We start from the raw sequence: 25336 nt of genomic DNA, 5'->3' as shown, positions 1-25336 counted from the left end.
AGTATTCCAGAATTGTTCCAGTGTTCAACAGCTGTAATGCCTGTAGAACCATTCAGACTGTGAAAGGTTCTTGGCAGTATGGCGAAGTACCCCTCCAAACAAGGGCTTTGGGATGGAAATGCAATATGGCAGTCTTGCCAACATATCTCATCAGCCACCTGGTGGAAGGGACTTTGTGGATCTGAGGCCCTTTCCCCTGTTGCCTCCATCATCCTCCAAATCCTACCAACATCAGCCGCCTCCGAGCGCAACTGGTCCTTGTTTGGGAACACACACACCAAAGCACGCAACAGGCTGACCAATACAAGGGTTGAGAAATTGGTGGCCATCCGGGCAAATTTGAGGCTTTTTGAGCCTGACAACAAGCCATCCTCAACAAGGTTGGAAAGTGACAGTGAAGATGAGGCCTCAGAGTCTGATGTTCAAGAGGTGGACATTGAGGAGGTCCAGGGAGAAGACTGGGAGGAAGACAACCAAATTTTTAGTTTCTAGACTAACATTTTACAGATGTATGTTGAAAATGTTTTAGGGAGATGCGATGGATCATTGGGGATCATTCAATATTCCCTTTCTTTTGTTGTTCATTGAAATCATCCCATGTGAAGAGACAACTCATTTAATTTAAGTTAAATTTGTAACTAAACATATATTTTTTTTCTATTGGAAGGATTTAATCATTTGCAATTATGTCTACTTATGATAAGGTAAAAGGTGTATGTTTCTGTCTCCATATGATATGGTAAATATATCCAATGCAAAAATACATCTACATTTAAATGATATTAATATTAAGTTGCATATATTTCCGTTAATTGCCCATATATTCCCGTTAATTCCCACTGAAAGTTTCCACCTCTGAATATTCCCCAAAATGTGCAACCCTAATTGCTACTATGCAAATATGCAAGTGACCATTTCACTGTACCGTTTACACCTTCTGTGAGCCTATGCATGTGACAAATAAACATATATAGTGTGTGTTTACCGGAGACGGTAATTTGAAGAACAACATGACCTGCATCAAAGTCAGATTAGGATAAAAGCCAATGACTAGATAAAGTGTATTTTTACCTGTAGTTCTTTATTGTAGGCTACTACTTTCACCACTTTTAGACTTGAAATCTTTGGTTGCTTCTACACTACCTTACTTTAGCACATGGCTTCAAATGTAAATCCTTAAACATTAAGGAGTAAAACTGTGGGTTAACTGAGAACTGTGGATTAACTGAGACCTATTCTTAGTTTTTCGAGGAACGTCCGGCCCTGCATGTACTGTAAAACCATCTCTGCTGTACAGAAACTATTCCACAATAGGTGGTACACCACACACATACTGTAGTTCTGCAATAGACTCATGCTATAAAAACACCTGTGGCCAGTCAACATGCATGAGGACCTATCTGCTTGACCTCTGATCATGCAGGTAACATCAGAGGATCAATCCTCTATGTCAAGGGCAAAGGATGATGACAAAAAAACAACAACATGTACATAAATACAGAGATGAAAAAAAGCAGATGTACATTTTTTAAAAGCATGAGTAAAAACACTGTCCAAGCTCTATCCCACTCCCAAAATAATATTACCCTGGAATGCACTGGGTACGTACAACACCTCTCCTTCAGATACCCTCTCCTTCTTTAATTTCCTCTCTTCTCCTCTTCTCTCTTAGCTCATCATCAATTGTCACTCCAACCTAGCTCTCCGCTGTTAATGGCATCATCATGTCCCTCTTCCCACCCTGGGTTCATAACATGCCTACCCCATCTGGTGGCGGGGCGCTGGAACAACAACTCTGAGTTCCGGGCCAGACTGGGGAGTTTCTCTGGTTTCTACATGTAAATCGTGGGAAAGTTATTGGTTGGCTACACTCCAGGTGGCCGGGGGACAGCTTGTTGGATGGCAGCGGTAGGTACAGTTGGCCAGGGGTCTCGTTCTGCCCCGCCGGTCCGCACTCTGGGAGCAGACCCACTCAACTGGAGACTCTGAAACAGAGACAGGGAAAGTTCAGGACCAGATACACTGTGATCTTGGAAATCACGGCTCTTTACTAAAACTTTACTAGTTATAGTGAGTGAGAACTATCATAGTTTAACTTCTCTGCGCTACGGATCCCTTTAGAGGGATCATTTTCCTAAACAACCGCTGAATTGCAGGGCACAAAATATTACTAAAAATATTTATAATCATGCAATCACAAGTGAAATATACCAAAACACAGTTTAGCTTGTTGTTAATCCACCTATCGTGTCAGATTTTGAAAATATGCTTTGCAGCGAAAGCAATCCAAGCTTTTGTGAGTGTATCAATCAATGCTACAACAGCTAGCCCCAAATTAGCATGGTCACGAAAGTCAGAAAAGCAATAAATTAATCGCTTACCTTTGATAATCTTTGGATGTTTGCACTCACGAGACTCCCAGTTACACAACAAATGTTCTTTTTGTTCGATAAATATTACTTTTATAACAAAAAAACGCCATTTGGGTTGCGCGTTATGTTCAGAAAACCAAAGCCTCGTTCCGTTCGACAAAAATTCCAAAAAGTATCAGTAATGTTCGTAGAAAAATGTCAAATGTTTTTTATTATCAATCCTCAGGTTGTCATTAACAAACATAATCGATAATATTTCAACTGGACCGTAACCTATTCAATAAAAGAGAGAAAGAAAATGGAGAGCTACCCCTCTCGCGCGCAGGAACTAATCAGAGGACACCTGACTAGTTTTGAAAAATCTCGCTCATTTTTCTAAATAAAAGCCTGAAACTATGTCTAAAGCCTGGTCACAGCCTGAGGAAGCCATTGGAAAAGGAATCTGGTTGTTACCCCTTTAAATGGAAGAAAGACGGGCCAGGAAACACAGATTCTTAAAAATAAAAATCACTTCCGGGTTAGATTTCCTCAGGTTTTTGCCTGCAGACTCAGTTTTGTTATACTCACAGACAATATTTTGACAGTTTTGGAAACTGGAGTGTTTCTATACTAATCTGTAAATTATATGCATATTCTACGATCTGGACCTGAGAAATAGTCAGTTTACCTTGGGAACGTTATTTTTTTTTTTTTATAAAAAAAAATCTGACCCTAAGTGAGGTACTTGTTTTGTTATTCAACTACATGCGATCCTAATGGGTTGTGCTGTGAGCCACTGAACTGTGTGTTCCTCCTCAGCCTCAGGCAGCAGCAGGTGTCTTCTATAGGGGCTGGGCAGGTTGGTCTGACTGCGAGCCTCCTGACTGGTCTTCAGCTGGACCGCCACTGTGGCATTAAACGCTTGCTGCAAGACGCAAACATATTCCCATCAGAGATGTACGCAATTATATTCATAAACTAATTGGAAACCTTTTATAAGCCACTCATAAAAGTAAAATTTGTAAAATTTCATTTTGCACCATAAAGCTCACAAAATGTTAAATGAAGTTATAATAATTGATAGCAGGAGAGTGCAATAAGAGTAACCCCCTCTCCATCTGCGTGTTCCAGGACTACTGAAGAACCTGGTCACATGTTTAGCTCATCCTTGCATCCTTGTCTATCAGGTGGACTATAAAGTCTTCAGCTAAAAAACACCACAGGGACACACACAACGATTTCTGTTTCACTCATGTGAGACTGGAGGACTACCTGAGTCTAAGATATCGTCAAGAAAGGGGTTGGAGAGAGAGGAACGTGAAATGTCAAAATAATGATAGACAAATATTGCCACAAATATGATGTAAAAGATTAAAGACTGGACATACTTCAAATTTTATTGGTCACATACACTTGGTTAGCAGATGTTATTGGTCACATACACTTGGTTAGCAGATGTTATTGCGAGTGTAGCGAAATGCTTGTGCTTCTAGTTCCGACAGTGCAGCAATATCAACAAGTAATTTAACAATTCCACAACAACTACCAAATACACACAAATCTAAGTAAAGGGATGGAATAAGATGTACAAATAAATATATGGATGAGCAATGACAGAGCGGCATAGGCAAGATGCAGTAGATGGTATAAAATACAGTATATACATATGGGATGAGTAATGCAAGATAAGTTAACATCATTATTAAAATGGCATTAATAAAGTGACTAGTGGCCAATGATTTCAAGTCTGTATGTAGGCAGCAGCCTCTCTGTGTTAGTGATGTCTGTTTAACAGTCTGATGGCCTTGAGATAGGAGCTGTTTTTCAGTCTCTCAGTCCCAGCTTTGATGCACCTGTACTGACCTCGTCTTATCGATGGTAGCGGGGTGAACAGTCAGTACTTAAACCAGGGGTAGTGATGGGGGAAAATACCGATACAGTTACACAACGGGATATTATCACAATATTGTTTTTGCACTAGTTTGCAGTACCTGCACCAAAACTCCAGTATTTTTTCTTCGTAGCTTGTTCTCCATCTTCTTTTTAAATAGGGAGACAATTCGTTTTCAGCACTTTTATTTCCATGACTGATCAAAACTTGTATTCTCATGGCTCTCTCTTGTCCTTCTGGAAGAGAGAGCCATAAATCGTGAGAATATGGTGAGCAATATGTTTGGAACATCAAATCGCAATACATTTCGTATCGGCACCTAAGTATCGTGGTAATATCGCATTGTGAATTCCCTGGCAATTCACAGCCCTAACCAGGAGTGGACAATCTAAGGCCATTTATGACTAGTCCATAATGTAATAACTGACAATAATGTAATAGCTTTTTCATTTCTAATGTAATAACCAGTCTCCTGGCCCCTAGCGATAGAAGAAAAAGAGAGGGAGATAGAATGATAGAGAAGGTGTAGTACCCCTGACACTATAGTCCACACCGGTCTCATGGCCAGCATCACAGTGAGCCAGTAATCCATCAGATGGAAGTTCTGCAGAGAGATTAGACAATATAAACAGACTGAAGGAATGAGTGTGTGTGTGTGAATTTTCTCACCTGAGAGGTAGAGGCAGCAGGTGGCTGTGTGTGTGTGACTGCGTGCAGGTGTGTGTGTCTATATTATTATTAGCCAGAGACGTTGAGGCCGCTGGATGACTATAGGGTTACCACAACACAGTCCTTTATATATCAATGTACTGTGTGTGTCTGTGTCTACTACAACCCACCAGAGATATGGAGGTGGCAGGATGACTGCAAGGGTACCACCACACGGTACTTTAGATGTTGTTGTACTAAATTAACAGCGTCACTGGGACGGCAGGTAGCCTAGCAGTTAAGAGCCTTGGGCCAGTAACCGAAAGGTTGCTGGTTCAAATCCCAGAGCTGGTAAGGTGGAACAAAAATCTGCTGTTCTGCCCTTGAGCAAGGCAGTTAAGCCCCCAACCACAGGGTACCTTGGCATTATTGGGCACAGGGACACCATTTCAAATGCCAAGGCAGCAGCTACTCTTCCTGGGGTCCAGCAAAAATTAAGGGAGTAATATACATTATAATAAAAATGTTCAAATACATTTTCACAATACACAATCCAGATTAACGTGTGTATATTGTCAATCAATCAATCAATCAAGTTTATTTTAAATATCCCTTCGTACATCAGCTAATATCTCGAAGTGCTGTACAGAGACCCAGCCTAAAACCCCAAACAGCTAGAATGGTGGCTAGGAAAAACGGTGGCTAGGAAAAACTCCCTAGAAAGGCCAAAACCTAGGAAGAAACCTAGAGAGGAACCAGGCTATGAGGGGTGGCCAGTCCTCTTCTGGCTGTGCCGGGTGGAGATTATAACAGAACTATGCCAAGATGTTCAAAAATGTTCATAAGTGACAAGCATGGTCAAATAATAATCATGGATAATTTTCAGTTGGCTTTTCATATTGTGTATGTTATGTACGTGTGTGTTTGTACCTGTGTATGTGACTCTTCACAGTCCTCGTTTTTCCATAAGGTGTATTTGTATCTGTTTTTTAAATCTGATTTTACTGCTTGTGTGAGTTACTTGATGTGGAATAGAGTTCCATGTAGTATTTGCTTTATGTAGTACTGTGTGCCTTCCATAGTCTGTTCTGGACTTGGGGATTGTGAAGAGACCTTTGGTGGCATATCTTGTGGGGTATGTGTGGATGTCCGAGCTTTGTGCTAGTAGTTTAAACAGACAGCTCGGTGAATTCAACATGTCAATACTTCTTACATAAACAAGTAGTGATGAAGTCAATCTCTCCTCTACTTTGAGCCATGAGAGATTGACATGTATATTTTTAATCTTAGCTCCACCTGTACATTTAAGGGCCAGCCATGCTGCCCTGTTCTGGGCCAGTTGTAAAGTCCCTCTTTGTGGCACCTAACCACACGACAGTAGTCCAGGTGCGACAACTAGGGCCTGTAGGACCTGCCTTGTTGATATTGTTGTTAAGAAGGCAGAGCAGCACTTTATTATGGACAGACTTCTCCCCATCTTAGATACTGTTGCATCAATATGTTTAGAACATAACAGCATAATTTAGGTCGGACTGTGTCTTGAACGTACTGAAGTTGAAGTCGGGAATTTCCGAGTACCCAGTTCCGAGTTCCCAGTTGTTTTGAATACGGCATTAGTCACAGCGGAGGGAGAGCGAGAGCAACTGAGTGTCCGTCTCTCATGGTCCCTGCTCTCTCCTTCCCTTCCTCCGTTGAGACTGACCAGAGAGAGGACACCGTCCCCCACTTGATGGCGTAACTCGTATCGCACCGCATCTGCCTCATGCACAAATTCATCTTGTTACTATGACCAGAGAAAGATAAATATTCCTTGATATTAAAATTGACACAACCAGCTGCTAATAATAATAAAAACACAGGGCTATCTACATCACCGGTCAAAAGTTTTAGACCACCTACTCATTCAAGGGTTTTTCTTTATTTTTACAGTTTTCTACATTGTAGAATAATAGTGAAGACATCAAAACTATGGAATCATGTAGAAACTAAAAAAAGTGTTAAACAAATGATATATTTGAGATTCTTTAAATAGCCACCCTTTGCCTTGATGACAGCTTTGCACACTCTTGGCATTCTCTCAACCAGCTTCATGAGGTAGTCACTTGAAATTCATTTCAATTAACAGGTGTGCCTTCTTAAAAGTTAATTTGTGTCATTTCTTTCATTCTTAATGTGTTCGTTTGAGCCAATCAGTTGTGTTGTGACAAGGTAACCCTATTTGGTAAAAGACCAAGTCCATATTATGGCAAGAACAGCTCAAATAAGCGAAGATTAACGACAGTCCATCATTACTTTAAGACATGAAGGTCAGTCAATACGGAACATTTCAATAACTTTGAAAATCAACTACATGGTGACTCAATGGCTGCTTTGGGGTCCGTCAGATTTGAAGTCTTGCTGCCCTCCTGTGGCACTTCAAGGCATCTGAGCATCTGAGCTTTCATCACAAAACAGGTTTAATTATATTATATCCAATTTGTAAGTCGCTCTGGAATTGAGCGTCTGCTAAATGACTTAAATGTAAATGTATGTTTTTTAAATAAATGTAATTCTTCAACCCCTTTTTTCTTCTTTTCATTCATATCATATCTGGGCCACCTTAAAGCAACTTACTGTACATTTAAACGGGATATGAACTGGGCCAAGCCTTCCCTCTCTCTGCTATTCCCTCTTCCACTCCACAATAAAAACATATCTGATGGTCAAAGAAACAATAAAAATCCCCAAATGAGAGATTAAAAACCAAGAAGGAAACAAAGAGAAAAAACTATCATAAATACCAGATAGTCTTGTTCCATATTAACTCATATACTGAATACTTCTTGGCTGTTCCTAAGCAAAAATATACGCAAAATTACTACAAGATACAATATATCAGTGTACTGCGTTTAATAACAATATACAGGTTTGTAATACTGTGTAAAGCACACATGGGAGTGACACTCCTTTTCACAATAGGCGAGTTTGGTGCTCCTCTATAGCTCGCAATCGTTTTTTTATTTTTTTTTATTTTTTACATTTTTCATATTTTCTGTGTGACTGGAGGGTACCAGTACCAGACTGATACCAGGCTACCTGGTACTGCAGGGTCAAAGTCCACAAAACCAAAGAGTCAACTGAACTAACAGAAACCAATCAATCATTGGGGAGACATACACACACATATGTTTGGTGAAAAGAAACAAATGTGGAAGTGGGGAGAAAAATGGTGCGAGAGAATGAATGTAAGTGTGTGTGTATGGAGATCTTCCCTTGTTTTTTTATTTTAGTCCCTGTACATACAGGACCTTAACATGTTCGCCTCTTGGAGGAGGGGTTGAGAGGTACGAGGGGTTAAATTCATTTCCTTATGGCTAATGGGTCCATAATATAATACCAGCATAGCTTCAGCATGAGTTAGGTCAGGAGGGGTGAGAGGGTGGTCCTTATAGAGAAGGGGTGCCCTCTTGGTCAGGGCGGGGCCTCCCAGGTATCTCACTCAGTCAGAACGTTCCACAAAGGGAGAGAGGTACAGAAGCACCAAAGTGTGAGAGGGACAGAGAGGAGAAAGAAAGAGCAAAGAGTAGAACCAGAGATGGAAAATGGGTTTTTGTATTCAAGGGGAGTGGGTGGGGTTCTCAAATAGGAGGGAAGTTAAAACAATCTGTTATTTTGCTGTTCATTTCAAGTCTTAATGCCCAAAGAATATTTTTACCCCCACACAAGTTCTTTATCGCGTTAGAAATTTTTTTTAAACAATTTTTATTTTGCAATAATAGCAGTTTAAGGATAAAAGTTATTTACAGTGCTGTTGAAATAATGAAACAACGTGTGAATCTAACATAAAGTAAGTCGCACAATACAGAAAAAAACAACAACAAAAAACCCGGTCGCTCCATGCCGTTCCAGATGGCCGTTCCAGATGGCCGTTCCAGATGGCCGTTCCAGATGGCCATTCCAGATGGCCATTCCAGATGGCCGTACAGGATCCGCGGGGCGTGCTCCGGTGGACATGGATGGGAGAGGAGGCGCTTCGTTAAGTGGGAATTATCCCGTCACGCCTAAGGCTCCTCTTCAGCTCCAGGTCCTCTAACTTCTTCCAAAGCTCCTCCCTCTCCTTCTCCTTCTTCTTCTCACTGCAGACAGTACAGGGGGGGGGGGGGGGGGGGGGCAAAGTAGGACTGGTTGCAGATTACTGAGATATTACTACTGGGTTTACCACCACTAAGTACATATCCTTATCCTGCTAGTCAAGAATCACAATATTACACACACCGCACAGTGTATGAGGAAAATGTGTTATTCTGTATAAAAACAGTAATTTTTCTGTATTGTCATTTTCCGTGTAGTGAGCATGGGCCTATTTGAATAGGTGTCTAAAACTATACACGCTTAATACAACAGCACTATGCAGGACCACACCACAGAGGCCCCATTAATGATGCAGCATATCTTACCGCTGGCGGTCTGACTTGTAAGTAGCTGTGAGCTCATCAAACAAGGTACTGTTCATCTCCATGAAGGCTTTCAGTACGTTGTACACCAACGCCACTATCGCCCTTCAAGGCAAAATAAAAAAACATGTAAAAAAACAGCCAATTTCAACTCTTTCACAACTTATGTTTTCTCTAATGAAAACAAATACAAGATGATAAATCAAGTTTTTTGATAGGACCAATCTATGTGTGAGGGTGTGTTGAGGTGGACTCACGGGTTCCAGTGTTCTTTAGAGATCCTGTACAGGCTGGCGAACATGATGGGTAAGATAACGCTGGAGTTCTCCTCGATCAGACTCATGATGTACTCGTTGTTCCAGTAGTACAGGGCCCTTTCTGCCACCTGCCAGGGACACAGAGATTTAATACACAATACCTGCACCCATACGCACTAGCCTCTTTTCAGATTTATTTTGTGATCCTATGGTTATTGTCATGACAACGACCATAGAAGTTAGCTATACAGAACAAACAGATCTGGGACCAGGCTAAACCCTCCAACAACAACCATGTACTTATAAGAGCACCATAGATATGCTGAGATTACCCCTAAAAAAACAGGGTCTGTGCTATCCGGGATCCTTGGGACGTCCCTTTGAAGATGAAATAAGGGACATGGTAGGTCAGGGACAGGTTATGGTAAGAGTATGGGTTAAGATTAGGGTTTAGGGTAGGGACATCCCAAGGATCTCAGACAGCATTGACCTAAAAACCCACCAGGATTTGTGTCCTTCTCTATAGACTGACCTGGAAGTGTGGGCTGGATACGCATCTGGAGATCTGTTTGAAAAGCGACTCCTGGATCTTGACGAACTGTGTCGGCTCGATCACGTCTAGGATCTCCTCCAGCTCCCCCAGGTACATAACCTGAGAACACACACAGTTACAAACACACCTGAGGTACATCACCTGACAGGGTTTGACATTTAGGTAAATTAGATTGTGGAACACTAGGCTAGTAACAAGTAAAAAGTACTGTCCCGAATGAGAAAATTACTGGCCTGGGCCAGATCACAGGAAAGCAAGTAATGCACGCAGAATTTCAACCATGGGGGGGGGGGGGGGGGGTTAATTTGCAGTCTGGACAAGTACCTTATAGGCGATTGTAGACAACCATACATTCTGATATTTACACTGATTGGAAAACAAAAATAAAACCATGCCAACTCTCAATGAGGACATACAAATCTGTTGTTCTGCCCCTGAACAAGGCAGTTAACCCACTGTTCCTAGGCCGTCATTGAAAATAAGAATTTGTTCTTAACTGACTTGCCTAGTTAAATAAAGGTACAAAAAAATAATAATTAAAAACACTGAGCGCACAACACATTAGGATCACCTCTTTCCATGACAGACTGACCAGCTACGCCACCTGTTAAATCCACTTCAGTATAGATGAAGGGGGGGAGACAGGTTAAAGAATCATTTTTAAGCCTTGCGACATGGATAGTGCATGTGTGCCATTCAGAGGGTGAATTTTTATTTTATTTAACTAGGCAAGTCAGTTAAAACAAATTCTTATTTTACAATGACGGCCAAACCCGGATGACGCTGGGCCAATTGTGCGCCGCCCTATGGGACCCCCGATCACGGCCTGTTGTGATATAGCCCGGGATCGTACCAGGGTCTGTAGTGACACCTCTAGCACTGAGATGCGGTGCCTTGTGCCACTCAGGAGCCAAAATATTTAAGTGCCTTTGAACGGAGTATGGTAGTAGGTGCCAAGCGAACCTGTTTGAGAGCGTCAAGAACTGCAAAGCTGCTGGGTTTTCCCACTCTCAACAGTTTCCCGTGTGTATAAAGAATGGTCCACCACCCAAAGGACATCCTACCAACTTGACAACTGTGGGAAGCATTGGAATCAACATGGTCCAGCATCCCTGTGGAATGCTTGACACATTTTAGTCCATGCCCCGATGAATTGAGGCAGTTCTGAGGGCAAAAAGAAGGTGCAACTCAATATTAGGAAGCTGTTACTAATGTTTTGTACACTCAGTGAATAGCCTTAACATATGACACTTCATAAAATGTAATATTCCCCCCTAGAAAGGAGGCCAATAGCATATTGAAGAAAAGTAATTTCTTTAGGGCCTATACATGGTCCATATTGCAGGCAGGTGTGCTATTTTAACAATAAACATTATCACATGTAGCCTGATGCAGCATCGTGGCTACATGGCTGAATGCTCAGCTGCATTGTTTACCCCATTGGGATAATCATTCGCTAGATCACAGACTTGATATGTCCTTGCTGCTTGTTTAATGTCCTAAAAACTGCCACTAGCACGAATAAAATTGTGATTTGTACAGTGTTTATAAATACAGAGTTATTGTGTCAATTTCAGTGAATATAGGCCTACTGTTTATGCACTCGAATGGCAGTTATGTAAATGTTAACACAAAATGCTTATTTTTTTGTCATGCTAGACACTCAGATGTGTAAATAGGATTCAGTTTTACCAAGTGATGTGTAAATTATGTTTTAACAAGCAAGCAGCTACATAGTGTATGCCTACGTGAACCTTTCTTTGCAATTATGGCATTGCTGTGTAGGATGTCTGATATGAGAAAAGGCAGGCGGAGGTCTTTTATTCTGCGATTGTGAAACGCCCATGCCAATCTTTAACTCTGCCTCCACTGAGACAGGTCTGGGGCAAGTACAGAGGCAAAAAAAGGTATGTGAACCCTTCGGAAATACCTGCATTTCTGCATAAATTGGTCATAAAATTTGATCTGATCTTCATCTAGGTCACAACAATGTGTTTGTCTAGTCTGCTTAAAGTAATAACACACAATTATGCGTTTTCATGTCTTACTTGAACACACCGTGTAAAGATTCACAGTGCAGGGTGGGAAAAGTATGTGAACCCTTGGATTTAACAACTGGTTGACCCTCCCCTTTGGCAGCAATAACCTCAACCAAACGTTTTCTGTAGTTGCGGATCAGACCTGCACAACGTTCAGTAGGAATTTTAGACAATTCCTCTTTACAAAACAGTTTCAGTTCAGCAATATTCTTTCGATGTCTGGTGTGAACTGCTCTCGAGGTCATGCCACAACATCTCAAATCGGGTTGAGGTCAGGGCTCTGATTGGGCCACTCCAGAAGGCGTATTTTCTTCTGTTGAAGCCATTCTGTTGTTGATTTACTTCTGTGTTTTAGGTAGTTGTCCTGTTGCATCACCCAACTTCTGTTGAGCTTTAATTGGCGGACAAAGAACCTAACATTCTCCTGTAAAATGTCTTGATAAAATGAATTCCCAAGTTTTCTGTCGATGATAGCAAGCTGTTCAGGCCCTGAGGCAGCAAAGCAGCCCCAAACCATGATGCTTCCTCCACCATACTTTACAGCTGGGATGATGTTTTGATGTTGGTGTGCTGTGCTGTGCCTTGTTTTCTCCACACATAGTGTTGTTTGTTCCTTCCAAACAACTCAACTGTAGTTTAATCTCCCCACAGAATATTTTTGGAACATTCAGGTACTCTTTTGCGAACTTCAGACGTGCAGCAATGTTTTTTTGTACAGCAGTGGCTTCTTCCGTGGTGTCCTCCCATGAGCACCATTCTTGCTAAGTTTGTTACGTATCGTAGACTCGTCAACAGAGATGTTAGCATGTTCCAGAGATTTCTGTAAGTCTTTGGCTGACACTCTAGGATTCTTCTTAACCTCATTGAGCATTCTGCGCTGCACTCTTGCAGTCATCATTGCAGGACGGCCACTCCTAGAGAGAGTAGCAACAGTGCTGAACTTTCTCCATTTATAGACAATTTGTCTTACTGTGGACTGATGAACATCAAGGCTTTTAGAGATACTTTTCTAACCCTTTCCAGCTTCATGCACGTCAACAATTCTTAATCTTAGGTCTTCTGAGAGCTCTTTTGTTCGAGGCATGGTTCACATCAGGCAATGCCTCTTGTGAATAGCAAACTCAAATTTTGTGAGTTTTTTTATAGGGCAAGGCAGCTCTAACCAACATCTCCAATCTCGTCTCATTGATTGGACTCCAGGTCAGCTGACTCCTAATTCCATTTAGCTTTTGGAGAAGTCATTAGCCTAGTGGTTCACATACTTTTCCCAACATACACTGTGAATGTTTAAATGATTCAATATAGACAAAAAATATATTGATTTGTGTGTTATTAGTTGAAACAGTGTTTGTCTATTGTTGTGACTTAGATGAAGATCAGATCAAATTTGATGACCAATTTAGAAATCCAGGTAAATCCAAAGGGTTCACATACTTTTTCTTGCCACTGTATGCTGACCATACTGAGGCTTTGACATTCTTGCCTCAGCTTGGAAACCGAATGTTGGTTGATAGCAAGAGTGAAGCGTCAGACGTCGGTTAGATTGTAAAAGATGAAATACAAATAATAATTGTTCTGTTTTGGAGTTTGAAAATGTACTGCCCCACGCGGGCCATATGAAAGCTTGATTAACTGGCCAGGTTAGCTTGGCAGATGTTGCCGTGCCAGCGGGCAGCCCTGAATTAGTTACTAACACACCCTAACTCAGGTACACCACCTGAGAACACAGTTACAAACACCTGAGCAGGACAACACATCAGGTCGTTACTATCCAGGTAACAGATCTAAACTCCCATTAACATTAGCAGCTCAGTGCTCCAGACCAAGGAAGGGAAACTTCCAGTGCTCTTACCTCTTTTTGACTGCAGGTTTTTGGCCAGAACTTCAGTAAGCCCCTGATGACCTATAGATAGATTAGATTAATAGATGTGAGATAGGCGTGAGAGAGAAATGTGTGACTGAAGGGAGACGATGACTGATTAAAAGACCCTTCTGATTACAAAGTGGTGTGACCATGGGCGAGATAACACTTACTGGTTCTGTTAACGCTGGGTCTTTCTCTAGGAACTGTACAATGCAATACGCCAACTGGAAAAATAAGTCGCGATAAAGAAAAACATTGTCAATGTTATGGTTGGAAAATGTGGAACACCAATTAGGATCGACTCACTGGACAGACTCAATCATGTAGAACAGGGCTCTCCAACCCTGTTTCTGGAGAGCTATCGTCCTGTCAGTTCTCTCCAACTCTAATCTAATGCACCCAATTCTAATATTTAGCTGGTTGATAAGTTCCAACTGGGGTTGGAGCGAAAACCTACAGGAGGGTAGTTTTCCAGGAACAGGGTTGGAGAACCAAACCCGGATGTTGAACATCAACAAAATTAGGATTGCACACAGTCATACACACAGTACCTGTGCGTGGAAGAGGGACAGACTCCTGACAGTGTGGAGGGGCATCAACACTTTGACCAGAAACTGTTTGTGCTCTGCTTTGAGCGGCAGGGCAAAACCATTGATTATGCTGCAAGAGAGTGGGAGAGGAGAACGCATCGCTAAGCCAGGATGGCAAATTACACATGTCAGTACAAAGAGACAAGAATTTAGTATAAAGCTTACTGGAGAATCAATGTTAACAAGACTGAGGCAAAGATACATTCGAGATATTAGCTGATGTACGAAGGGCTATATAAAATAAACTTCATTTGATTAAGGGTCAATAGCTTTTACATGGGCCAACGGAAATTACACAGGTACTGTAGCTACTTCATGCAAAGTTACCAATAAGCTTTAGCCTGGGCTACAGAACTAAGACCCACGGAGGATGAAATGGTAACTCCTTTAACTCTTTACACTTGTACCCGTATACGGTTTGAACATGGCAGATTTGGACACTTATAAGCACCTAAATTGGATCGCAGTGGCTGTACAGTAAAATGTTATAAACTACATCAGAGCTCAGGCTCTGCGCTTCACATGGCTGTATGGGTTTTCGACTGACAGACTTTCGGGAAGTTGAGCACCGCACGTGGCAAGATGTTGCTCCCAACCCTCCTGCTAATTGGGCAACTTGCGCACATTTTTTGTTGTCCGAGTGAGGAAAATGCTGTAAATTAAGAGGAATCAATCCACTTTGAAAGATGCGACGTTGAGGATTATAATAAATAGTGCTTTGGATGTCATACAAGCAAGTCAAACACCTGTAAGTCTAGGGTTGTCTGTCCCCAACCCCCAAAAAATCTTGGTCGACCAAGAGTCGTCTGTTGTTTAGACCAATCGATTGGTCAAAATGTTTAAACATGTAATTTTCCATAGACACATCCTATGTGTTTTAATCAAATTAACTATATTCACTGAGCTTGACTGATGCTTTAAGCACACGGTTTGATTAAATAATTAAGACACACAAATGACTAGAGGGAGTTCGACCAGCAATTGATTTGATTGTGCCAGCCTCAGACTTGCTACTCTGTGTTAAAAGAAAAAGACTGAGTGATTGTGTGACTAGCACCGCTCTCTCTTCCATGCTGTAGCGACCACCACAGCGTTTATCGTGCTGTTCGTGTTGCTGAAACTGCAATAGAATTACAGAATTCTGACAGAAAAGTTCTGTTAACGAAAGCCCTCATTTGTTTAGAAAAAAAACATTCCCTATTCCCTCAACCCTTGATCTCTTTACGTGACACATGTATGCATTAAATGCACTTGACCAATAGGGCCTGACCTAAGCACATCAATTAATTGGTTATAACAAACTCCGAACATTAACAGCAAAATGGATGCAGAGGATGTGACAAAAACTCGAAATGGGGGAATGTTTACTGGTTGCTCATGAGGTAAAGGGGAAGTCAGATGTGTGGAAATTTGATTAATTATGGAAAAGACTGGAGCTCAAGAAAAATAAGGTAAGGAGCAAGAACTGCCAAACAGGTGCAGTTGAATTACAATATAATTTTTCTGACCGTTGGGAACAATGTAAACACTAAATAAATTCTAAGCGTACCAGAGTCTGTTGTAACTTTTTTGTTAAGCCTTTATTACAGCAAAGACTAAAAACAGCCGCATTGTGAATGCAATTTCCATAATAGAACGGTTTATTTATGATTTAAGCTAATTATTCAAGGCTAGCTTTATTTTAAAACTAAAATGCTTGATTGCATTTCAATTCTTGAATGACTCGTATACTGTGTGATGACATGAACAAAATAATGACTGATTGATACAGTAGCCTATACAAATATTGAAATATAGGCAGGCCTAAGTAAGTTACAGTATAGAGTCTTAACAGGATGCGCTCTTAGACCTACAGCTCAATGGTGGTTATGCGAGGCTGCTATACTAAGCCTGCTAATGATGACATTACTTATTATTATGATAATGATCATAATAGTAATAATAACAATCAGTAGATCAAGAAAAAAAAGAACATTATTATGAATATGATTTTTTGGACGATATGGAACAGTGTCAACACTAAATACATTTTATAATACCAGAGGCTATTCTAACGAAAAGCAAAGATAAAAACAGCAGAATTTGTAAAATTGTTTACATGTTGTTGCGAGGCTTGGTGCTCACGGAACCAGTAGGCTATTAAACACTCAAACCAGCAACAGAAGCAGGATCTGTCTTATTTCTGTAGATATACAGTGCATTCGGAAAGTATTCAGACCCCTTAAATTTTCCACATCTACAGCCATATTCTGAAATGGATTAAATCGGCGGTGTCAGAGGAAGGCCCTAAAAATTGTCAAAGACTTCAGCCACCCTAGTCATAGACTGTTTTCTCTGCTACCGCAGGGCAAGCGGTACCGGAGCACCAAGTCTAGGTCCAAGAGGCTTCTAAACAGCTTCCACCCCCAAGCCATAAGACTCCTGAACATCTAATCAAATGGATACCCAGACTATTTGCACCCCCCCCCCCCCCTTCAACACTGCTGCTACTACTCTCTCTTATTATCTATGCATAGCCACTTTAGTAACTCTACCTACATGTACATATTACCTTGACTAATCGGTGCCCCTGCACATTGACTCTGTACCGGTACCCCATTTATATAGCTTTGCGATTGTTATTTACTGCTGCTCTTTAATTACTTTTGACTTTTTTTCTTTCTTTTTTTCTCTTAAAACTGCATTGTTGGCAAGTTCTACACCTGTTGTATTCGGCGCATGTGACAAAATTATAACGTTTTTCCCCTTTCCCCAGTCTACACACAATAACCCATAATGACAAAGGAAAAACAGGTTTTTAGAAATGTTTGCTAATTTATCAAAAATGTTAAACGGAAATATCATATTTACATAAGTATTCAGACCATTTACTCAGTACTTTGTTGAAACATTTTTGGCAGCGATTACAGCCTTGAGTCTCCTTGGGTATGAAGCTACAAGCTCGGCACACCTGTATTTGGGGAGTTTCTCCCATTCTTCTCTGCAGATCCTCTCAAGCTCTGCCATGTTGGATGGGGAGCGTTGCAGCGAAGCTACTTTCAGGTCTCTCCAGACATGTTTAAATAAGGTTCAAGTTTGGGCTCCGGCTGGGCCACTCAAGGATATTTAGAGACTTGTCCCGAAACCACTCCTGCGTTGCCTTGGTTGTATGCTTAGGGTCGTTGTCCTGTTGTAAGGTGAACCTTCACCCCAGTCTGAGGTCCTGAGCGCTCTGGAGCAGGTCTTCATCAAGGCTCTCGCTGTACTTTTCTCCGTTCATCTTTGCCTCGATCCTGACTAGTCTCCCAGTCCCTGCTGCTGAAAAACATTCTAACAGCATGATGCTGCCACCGCCATGTTGCACCATAGGGATGGTGCCAGTTTTCCTCCATACGTGACGCTTGGCATTCAGGCCAAATAGCTCAATCTTGGTTTCATCAGACCGGAGAATCTTGTTTCTCATGGTCTGAGTCTTTGGGTGCCTTTTGGCAAATTACAAGCGGACTACCATGTGTTTGTTTTTTTACTGAGGAGTGGCTTCAATCTGGCCACTACCATAAAGGCCTGATTGCTGGAGTGCTGCAGAGATGGGTGAACCTTCCAAAAAGAGCCATCTCCACAGAGGAACTCCAGAGCTCTGTCAGAGTGAACATCGGGTTCTTGGTCACCTCCCTGACCAAGGCCCTTCTCCTACGATTGCTCAGTTTGGCCAAACGGACATCTCTAGGAAGAGTCTTGGTGGTTCCAAACTTCTTCAATTTAAAAACAACGGAGGCCACTGTGTTCTTGGGGACCTTCAATGGGACAGACATTTTTGGTACCCTTCCCCATCCTGTCCTGGAGCTCTATGGACAATTACTTCGACCTCATGGCTTGGTCTTTGCTCTGACATGCACTGTCAACTGTGGGACCTTATATAGACAGGTGTGTGCCTTTCCAAATCATGTCCAATCAACATAATTTACCACAGGTGGACTCCACTCAAGTTGTAGAAACATTTCAAGGATGATCAATTGAAACAGGATGCACCTGAGCTCAATTGAGTCTCACAGCAAAGGGTCTGAATAATTATGTAAATATTTTAACACAATTGTAAACATTTCTAAAATCCTGTTTTCGCTTTGCCATTATAGGGTATTGTGTGTAGATTGCTGAGGGGGGAAAAGCATTTCATCCATTTTAGAATAAGGCTGTAAAGTAACAAAATGTGGAAAAAGTCAAGGGGTCTGAATACTTTCCGAAGGCACTGCATATTATTTATAAAGCCAGCAACATTTAACAGTTAGTCTATTGATTATAGGCCAAATTAAGTTGGGGTTTCCTTCCTCCTCACTTTTCTTAGACAATAAGGCAAGGGCTGTTTTCTCATCTCCTCATTTTGCTGCTGCCGCCACCACACCAATAATCTGGTTAACTTTGATATTGTGCACATAGCAATATGGTCTAGGAAAAGGCAACAGCGCACTGATGCGTTTCAGAACCATGGACAGCGACCACTATTCAATGTGGAAAAAGTGAATTTTTTATCCCCCCCAAAAATGTGTATTAGTTTTTGTGCCCATAGGCGACGTTGTTGTCGGTGATGTCTAGTGAAGACCTGAATTACAACAGGCCTACAAGCCCTCAGTCCAGCCTCTTTTAGCCAATTGCGGACAGTCTGAGCACTGATGAAGGGATTGTGCGTTCCTGGTGTAACTCGGGGAGTTGTTGCCATCCTGTACCTGTCCCGCAGGTGAGATGTTCGGATGTACCGATCCTGTGCAGGTGTTGTTACACGTGGTCTGCCACTGCGAGGACGATCAGCTGTCCGTCCTGTCTCCCTGTAGCGCTGTCTTAAGCGTCTCACAGTACGGACATTACAATTTATTGCTCTGGCGACATCTGCAGTCCTCATGCCTCCTTGCAGCATGCCTAAGGCACGTTCACGCAGATGAGCAGGGACCCTGGGTATCTTTCATTTGGTGTTTTTCAGAGTTGGTAGAAAGGCCTCTTTAGTGTCCTAAGTTTTCATAACGTTAACCTTAACTGCCTACCGTCTGTAAGCTGTTAGTGTCTTAACGACCGTTCCACAGGTGCATGTTCATTAATTGTTTTCAAAAGGCCCTCAGGGCCGACAGAGAAGTTCTCCACTTTTTCCCCCTTCCATTTATTCCCATAGTAATTCATTATGGTTTGCATTGCAAATGAAGGCATAAACTGGGTCAAGACACCAGCAGAGTAAGTAGACTGTTAAGTAGTAAAATAAAGGTTAATTAAAAATAAGACCTACAACACTTAACAGCACATTACTCAACACTAGTGAGACTGTCGCCTACGGTAGACCTACAGTATATCTACAAATATTTTTTCATCTCTACATGTAAGTCTCCTGATTTAAACCCGATCAAACTTGTTGCAACTAAAATGTAGTAGAAATAATCTGCATGTTTGCCTGGCATGGATTGTGACTCCATCTTGTTCTACGCCCTCTCCAACTCCGCCAATAATAACATTTAGAGGATTGGAGGATTCTAAATTAAAATCTAATCTGTGAGAATATCTAAGGGGCTTTTATATAATTATAATGCAGGGTTAATAATAATAATAATAATAATCGGTTTGTTTAAAAAAGTACCGAAAGTGAACAATTATAATCTGAATAAAGGGGAAAAGGCCATTCTTGAACATGGGGTGAGACATTCTTACTAATTTGTAAATAAAGCCAGTTTGTTATTTAGAATTATTTATTTCTGCTTTTAGAGGGAGAGAAACCAAAAGCTCACAGCGCCTATTTTTCGGAAAATCGTCAGTCCAAATGTCAAGTGAAATACTCCCATGTTATTTACCCAAGTTCTCTCTTAACTCCAGGACCACCGATAGTTTTTGTTGTTATTGCAGGACTCTAGTGCCAGAGGAGAGACTCTCAGATGGAAAACGCCTCCATTAATTGCCACAGTTTAGACTACCGGTAGAGCAGAGTTCTAACTCCCCCTTGTGATAGTGTGGTGCAATGACAGAATGCAACCATCTACCACAAACGGTCACGGCATAAACTCTGAACTTTTAAAGGAAGAACCACTATAGGAGAGCAAAATAAAAAATTAAATCACCTTATAATTGAATACTGAGTCATAAAAGTGCATTGAAATTACTTAGGAACTGTGCACATTTGAGAGTTGTGTGACAACTGAGACACCAGTTAGTCCTCTCACTCAAACCCTTGTCATTTATTTGTCTTGTACCTAACCCACATTTTTCAAGAATATTCTTATGTTAGTGAATGTATCCAGAGTATTTCTAGATTTAGTTATCAACAAATGCGACGAAAAGTACAGTAAATGTAAAATACACAGTGTAATGTTTGGATTCAGTCTTGTGTCAGGTGAACCTGTTACGTCCTCAACTTTGGTATAATACGTTTCCCATAATCTCCAAACTGTTCCTTTTCAATTGCTACCATGCTTAGGCATATGCCTTTCATATTTATTTTGTAAGAAACATTTCAATTTATCCCTATCCATATAGTCCAATTCCCACAAGTGTAAAGGGTTAAGACGGCGCCTGAGAACAAAGGAGTCAGAACTAACCATAAATGAATCCAGGGTCACGTACCTTCCCAAGATCTCCAGCAACTCAGCAACCCCGTTAAAGTGCTCAGTCTCATAAACAAAACTTTACGAGAGAGGAGAGAGTGGATAAACGTTAGTGAAACATCAGTGAAAGTACCACGACGGTCTGTGTAGAGAATGAGGAGCGCCGTCTTACCGTAGAAAAATATTATTTATCTGTTTTCGTATAAAAGCCCTCAGCCCCAGGAATTTCCCATAGATTCTGTGTAAGACTGTTTTCAGGTAATCTCTCTCCCGAGGGTCCTCACTGTCAAAGAGCTCCAAGAGCTGCAGAGAGCCAGGGAGAAAGAACAAAAAGGGAAAGAAAAAGATATGAAACAACTATAAACTCCTCAAACACTAGTCTACATTTTTTAAAGTGCAGCTTCAATGTAACAGTCTCACTCACCTGTAGAACAAATTTCTGGTCTATGTACTTTTTGGCAATGCTGGGCTGGAATTCTTGACTCTCCAAGAATCGTATGAAGAACTCATACACCAGCTATGATACAGTGAAAGAAAGAGCGAGATGGAGATGTTAAGGAGGCAGAGCAGCAGTTACAAAGAAACGGGGGTGAGAGAATGAACACCTGACAATAGACCCGTAATAATATCTTACTAAATCAGGGACCGAGAAACAGAACACGCTCAACACCAGCTCAAATGTCCACATACAAAAGAACATTATATCAAAAATAGCTATGACACCAGGAAGGTTCTCATGGGGGGGGAGGGACGAAACTCAGTCTCCAAATGAAGACAGAACGAATACTCACAAAAACGTATACATCAATTTTAGCCTATGCTGTTACCTGTAAGTGCGGCCATGAGGCCTCGAGTGTGGGTTCATCCTCCTCTGGGTCAAACTCATTACTGTCCGTGGGCGGAAGGGTCCGGAATATGTTGTAAGACACCTGGAAGACAGGGTAAAGGGGTAAATCAACTGATTTCACTGGAAAGTAAGGCAATTGACACAGAGTAATATAACAATCAGTTTTATAGCCAACTCAGGCACTTCAATACTGATGTGAAACCCAAATGTTGACTAATGAGCATTGTTCTTGTCAACTAGCTAAATTAAATTAAATACAAAACAGCAGAAAATTCCCCACCCTCTTCCACTCGCCACCTACCATCCGTCACTCCCACTTCCTGTTTACTGAAGATCGGGACTTCCTTCCCCCACACCTTAAGTAGGTTCACCTGATTCCAATCAAGGTGGTAACCTAATTGAATTGTTTTGGTTAGTTTTTTAAAATGTAGTTTATAGTCCTATCCTTTGAAGTATATCTCCCTTCAATGGGTGTGTTATTGACTAAGTAAGTTTGTCCTCTCTCCTTTATACCTACGCATTTGGTGTTGACTTTCTTTCTATAGATTGTTACATGGTTTGCCATGTGGTAGCCACTAGCCGAGCCTTACCTTTTTTGTAGTCCTTGGTTCTTGAGACTATACTGATCAAAAATATAAACGCAACGTGTAAAGTGTTGGTCCCAAGTTTCTTGAGCTCAAATAAAATATCCCGGAAATGTTCCATACGCACAACTTATTTCTCTAAAATCTAAAATGTTTACATTCCTGTTAGTGAGCATTTCTCCTTTGTTTAGATGTTCCATCCATCTGATTAAACAGCATGATCATTACACAGGTGCACCTTGTGCTGGGGACAATAAAAGGTCACTAAAATGTGCAGTTTTGTCACGAAAAACAATGTCACAGATGTGTCAAGTTAAAGGGTCCAATTGGCATGCTGACTGCAGGAATGTCCACCAGAACTGTTGTCAGAGAATGGAATGTTAAATTCTCTACATAAGCCACCTCCAACATTGTTTTAGAGCCTTGTTATACTCACCAGACATGCTACCCATTGAAGAGTGGTACAACATTCCACAGGCCACAATCAACAGCCTGATCAACTCTATGCGAAGGAGATGTCGCACTGAATGAGGCAAATGGTCGTCACACCAGATACTGACAAGTTCTGCTCCACCCCCTACCTTTTTTTTAAGGTATCTGTGACCAACAGAAACATATCTGTATTCCCAGTGATGTGAAATCCATAGATTAGGCCATAATGAAAAATAAAATCCAAATAACATTTTATTGGTCACATACACATGGTTAGCAGATGTTATTCGAGTGTAGTGAAATGCTTGGACTTGTACAGTGCAGCAATATCAACAAGTAATCTAACAATTCCACAACTACCTAATACACACATATCTAAGTAAAAGGATGGAATAAGAAAATGTACATATAAATATATGGATGAGCAATGACCGAGCGGCATTGGCAAGACGCAATAGATGGTATAAAATACAGTATATAAATATGGGATGAGTAATGCAAGATACATAAACATAATTAAAGTGGCATTAATGAAGTAACTAGTGATCCATTTGTTAGAGTGGCTAATCATTCCAAGTCTATGTAGGAAGCAGCCTCTCTGTATTAGTGATGGCTGTTTAACAGTCTGATGGCCTTGAGATAGAAGCTGTTTCTCAGTCTCTTTGATGCTCCTGTACTGACCTCGCCTTCTGGATGATAGCGGGGTGAATAGGCAGTGGCTCAGGTGGTTGTTGTGCTTGATGATCTTTATGGCCTTCAGGTGCTATAGGTGTCCTGGAGGGCAGGTAGTTTGCCCCCGGTGGTGCGTTGTGCAGACCACACCACCCTCTGGAGAGCAATACGATTGTGGGTGGTGCAGTTGCCGTACCAGGCGGTGATACAGCCGGACAGGAAGCTCTCAATTGTGCATCTGTAAAAGTTAGTGAGGGTTTTGGGTGCCAAGCCAAATTTCTTCAGCCTCCTGAGGTTGAAGAGGCGCTGTTGCACCTTCACCACACTGTATGTGTGGGTGGACTATTACACTTTGTCCGTGATGTGTACGTTGAGGAACTTAACTTTCCACTGCTGTCCCGTCGATGTGGATGTCCACGATCCTTTCCCATTTGTTTTGTTGACGTTGAGTGAGGTTGTTTTCCCGACACCACACTCTGAGTGACCTCACCTCCTCCCTACAGTTTGTCTCATCGTTGTTGGTGATCAAGCCTACTACTGTGTTGTCTGCAAAATTGATGATTGAGTTGGAGATGTGCATGGCCACGCAGTCGTGGGTGAACAGGGAGTACAGGAGGGAACTGAGCATGCACCCTTGTGGGGCCACAGTGTTGAGGGCCAGCGAAGTGGAGATGTTGTTTCCTACCTTCACCACCTGGGGGCGGCCTGTCAGGAAGTCCAGGACCGAATCGCACAGGGCGGGGTCGAGTCCAAGGGGCTCCACCTTAATGATGAGCTTGGAGGGTACTATGGTGTTGAATGCTGAGCTGTAGTCAATGAACAGCATTCCTACATAGGTATTCCTCTTGTCCAGATGGGATAGGGCAGTGTGCAGTGTGACGGCGATTGCATCGTCTGTGGACCTATTGGGGCGGTATGCAAATGGCAGTGGGTCTAGGGTGGCAGGTAAGGTGTGAGCTGTAGTCAATGCTGTAGTCAGTGCTACCGGGCAATAGTCATTCAGTTCAGTTACCTTTACCTTTGCCTTCTTGGGTACAGGAACAAAAATGGTGGCCATCTTGAAGCATGTGGGGACAGCAGATTGGGATAGGGAGAGATTGAATGTCCATAAACACACCAGCCAGCTGGTCTGCACATGCTCTGAGGACACAGCTAGGGATGCCGTCTGTGCAGGCAGCCTTGCGAGAGTTAACATGTTTAAATATCTTACTCACGTCGGCCATGAAGGAGGAGAGCCCACAGTCCTTGGTAAAGGGCCGCTTCGGTGGCACTGTGTTATCCTCAAAGCGGGCAAAGGTGTTTAGTTTGTCTGGAAGCATGGCGGTGTCCGTGACGTGACTGATTTTCTTTTTGTAGTCCGTGATTGTCTGTAGACCCTGCCACATAAGTGTCTGAGCCGTTGAATTGCGACTCCACTTTGTCCCTATAATGACATTTCACTTGTTTGATTGCCTTGCGGAATGAATAACTACATCGTTTGTATTCGGTCGTCTTTCCATGGTTAAATGCGGTGGTTTGCGCTTTCAGTTTTGCCAATGCCACCATCTGTCCATGGTTTCTGGTTAGGGTAGATTTTAATAGTCATAATGGGTACAACATCTCTGATGCACTTCCTTAAACTCAC

The 25336-nt window shown here is 41.8% G+C and overlaps 1 protein-coding gene across 6 annotated transcripts in view; it reads right to left on the bottom strand.

The window, feature by feature from the left end:
• Window positions 1-7762: 7762 nt before the first annotated feature.
• The window catches only part of LOC129812972 (serine/threonine-protein phosphatase 2A 56 kDa regulatory subunit epsilon isoform-like), a 91106-nt gene continuing 73532 nt past the window's right edge, over window positions 7763-25336 (bottom strand). For 5 of the 6 annotated variants that reach the window (XM_055865019.1, XM_055865017.1, XM_055865021.1 and 2 more), the window contains 12 exons: window positions 22005-22106; window positions 21602-21694; window positions 21350-21480; window positions 21197-21256; window positions 14588-14696; window positions 14207-14260; window positions 14025-14075; window positions 11097-11297; window positions 10113-10232; window positions 9581-9708; window positions 9327-9428; window positions 7763-9005 (listed from right to left, as the gene is read on the bottom strand). In XM_055865019.1, the coding sequence (XP_055720994.1) occupies window positions 8906-9005; window positions 9327-9428; window positions 9581-9708; window positions 10113-10232; window positions 11097-11297; window positions 14025-14075; window positions 14207-14260; window positions 14588-14696; window positions 21197-21256; window positions 21350-21480; window positions 21602-21694; window positions 22005-22106 (1251 nt within the window). In that variant the 3' untranslated portion in view covers window positions 7763-8905. The remainder of the gene's footprint in view (window positions 9006-9326; window positions 9429-9580; window positions 9709-10112; window positions 10233-11096; window positions 11298-14024; window positions 14076-14206; window positions 14261-14587; window positions 14697-21196; window positions 21257-21349; window positions 21481-21601; window positions 21695-22004; window positions 22107-25336) is intronic. The other variant, XM_055865020.1, reaches the window with a different exon arrangement.

Source organism: Salvelinus fontinalis, chromosome 16 (genome assembly GCF_029448725.1).
Source record: "Salvelinus fontinalis isolate EN_2023a chromosome 16, ASM2944872v1, whole genome shotgun sequence".
Classification (NCBI taxonomy): Eukaryota; Metazoa; Chordata; class Actinopteri; order Salmoniformes; family Salmonidae; genus Salvelinus; species Salvelinus fontinalis.
This window is presented reverse-complemented; position numbering and strand designations above follow the sequence as displayed.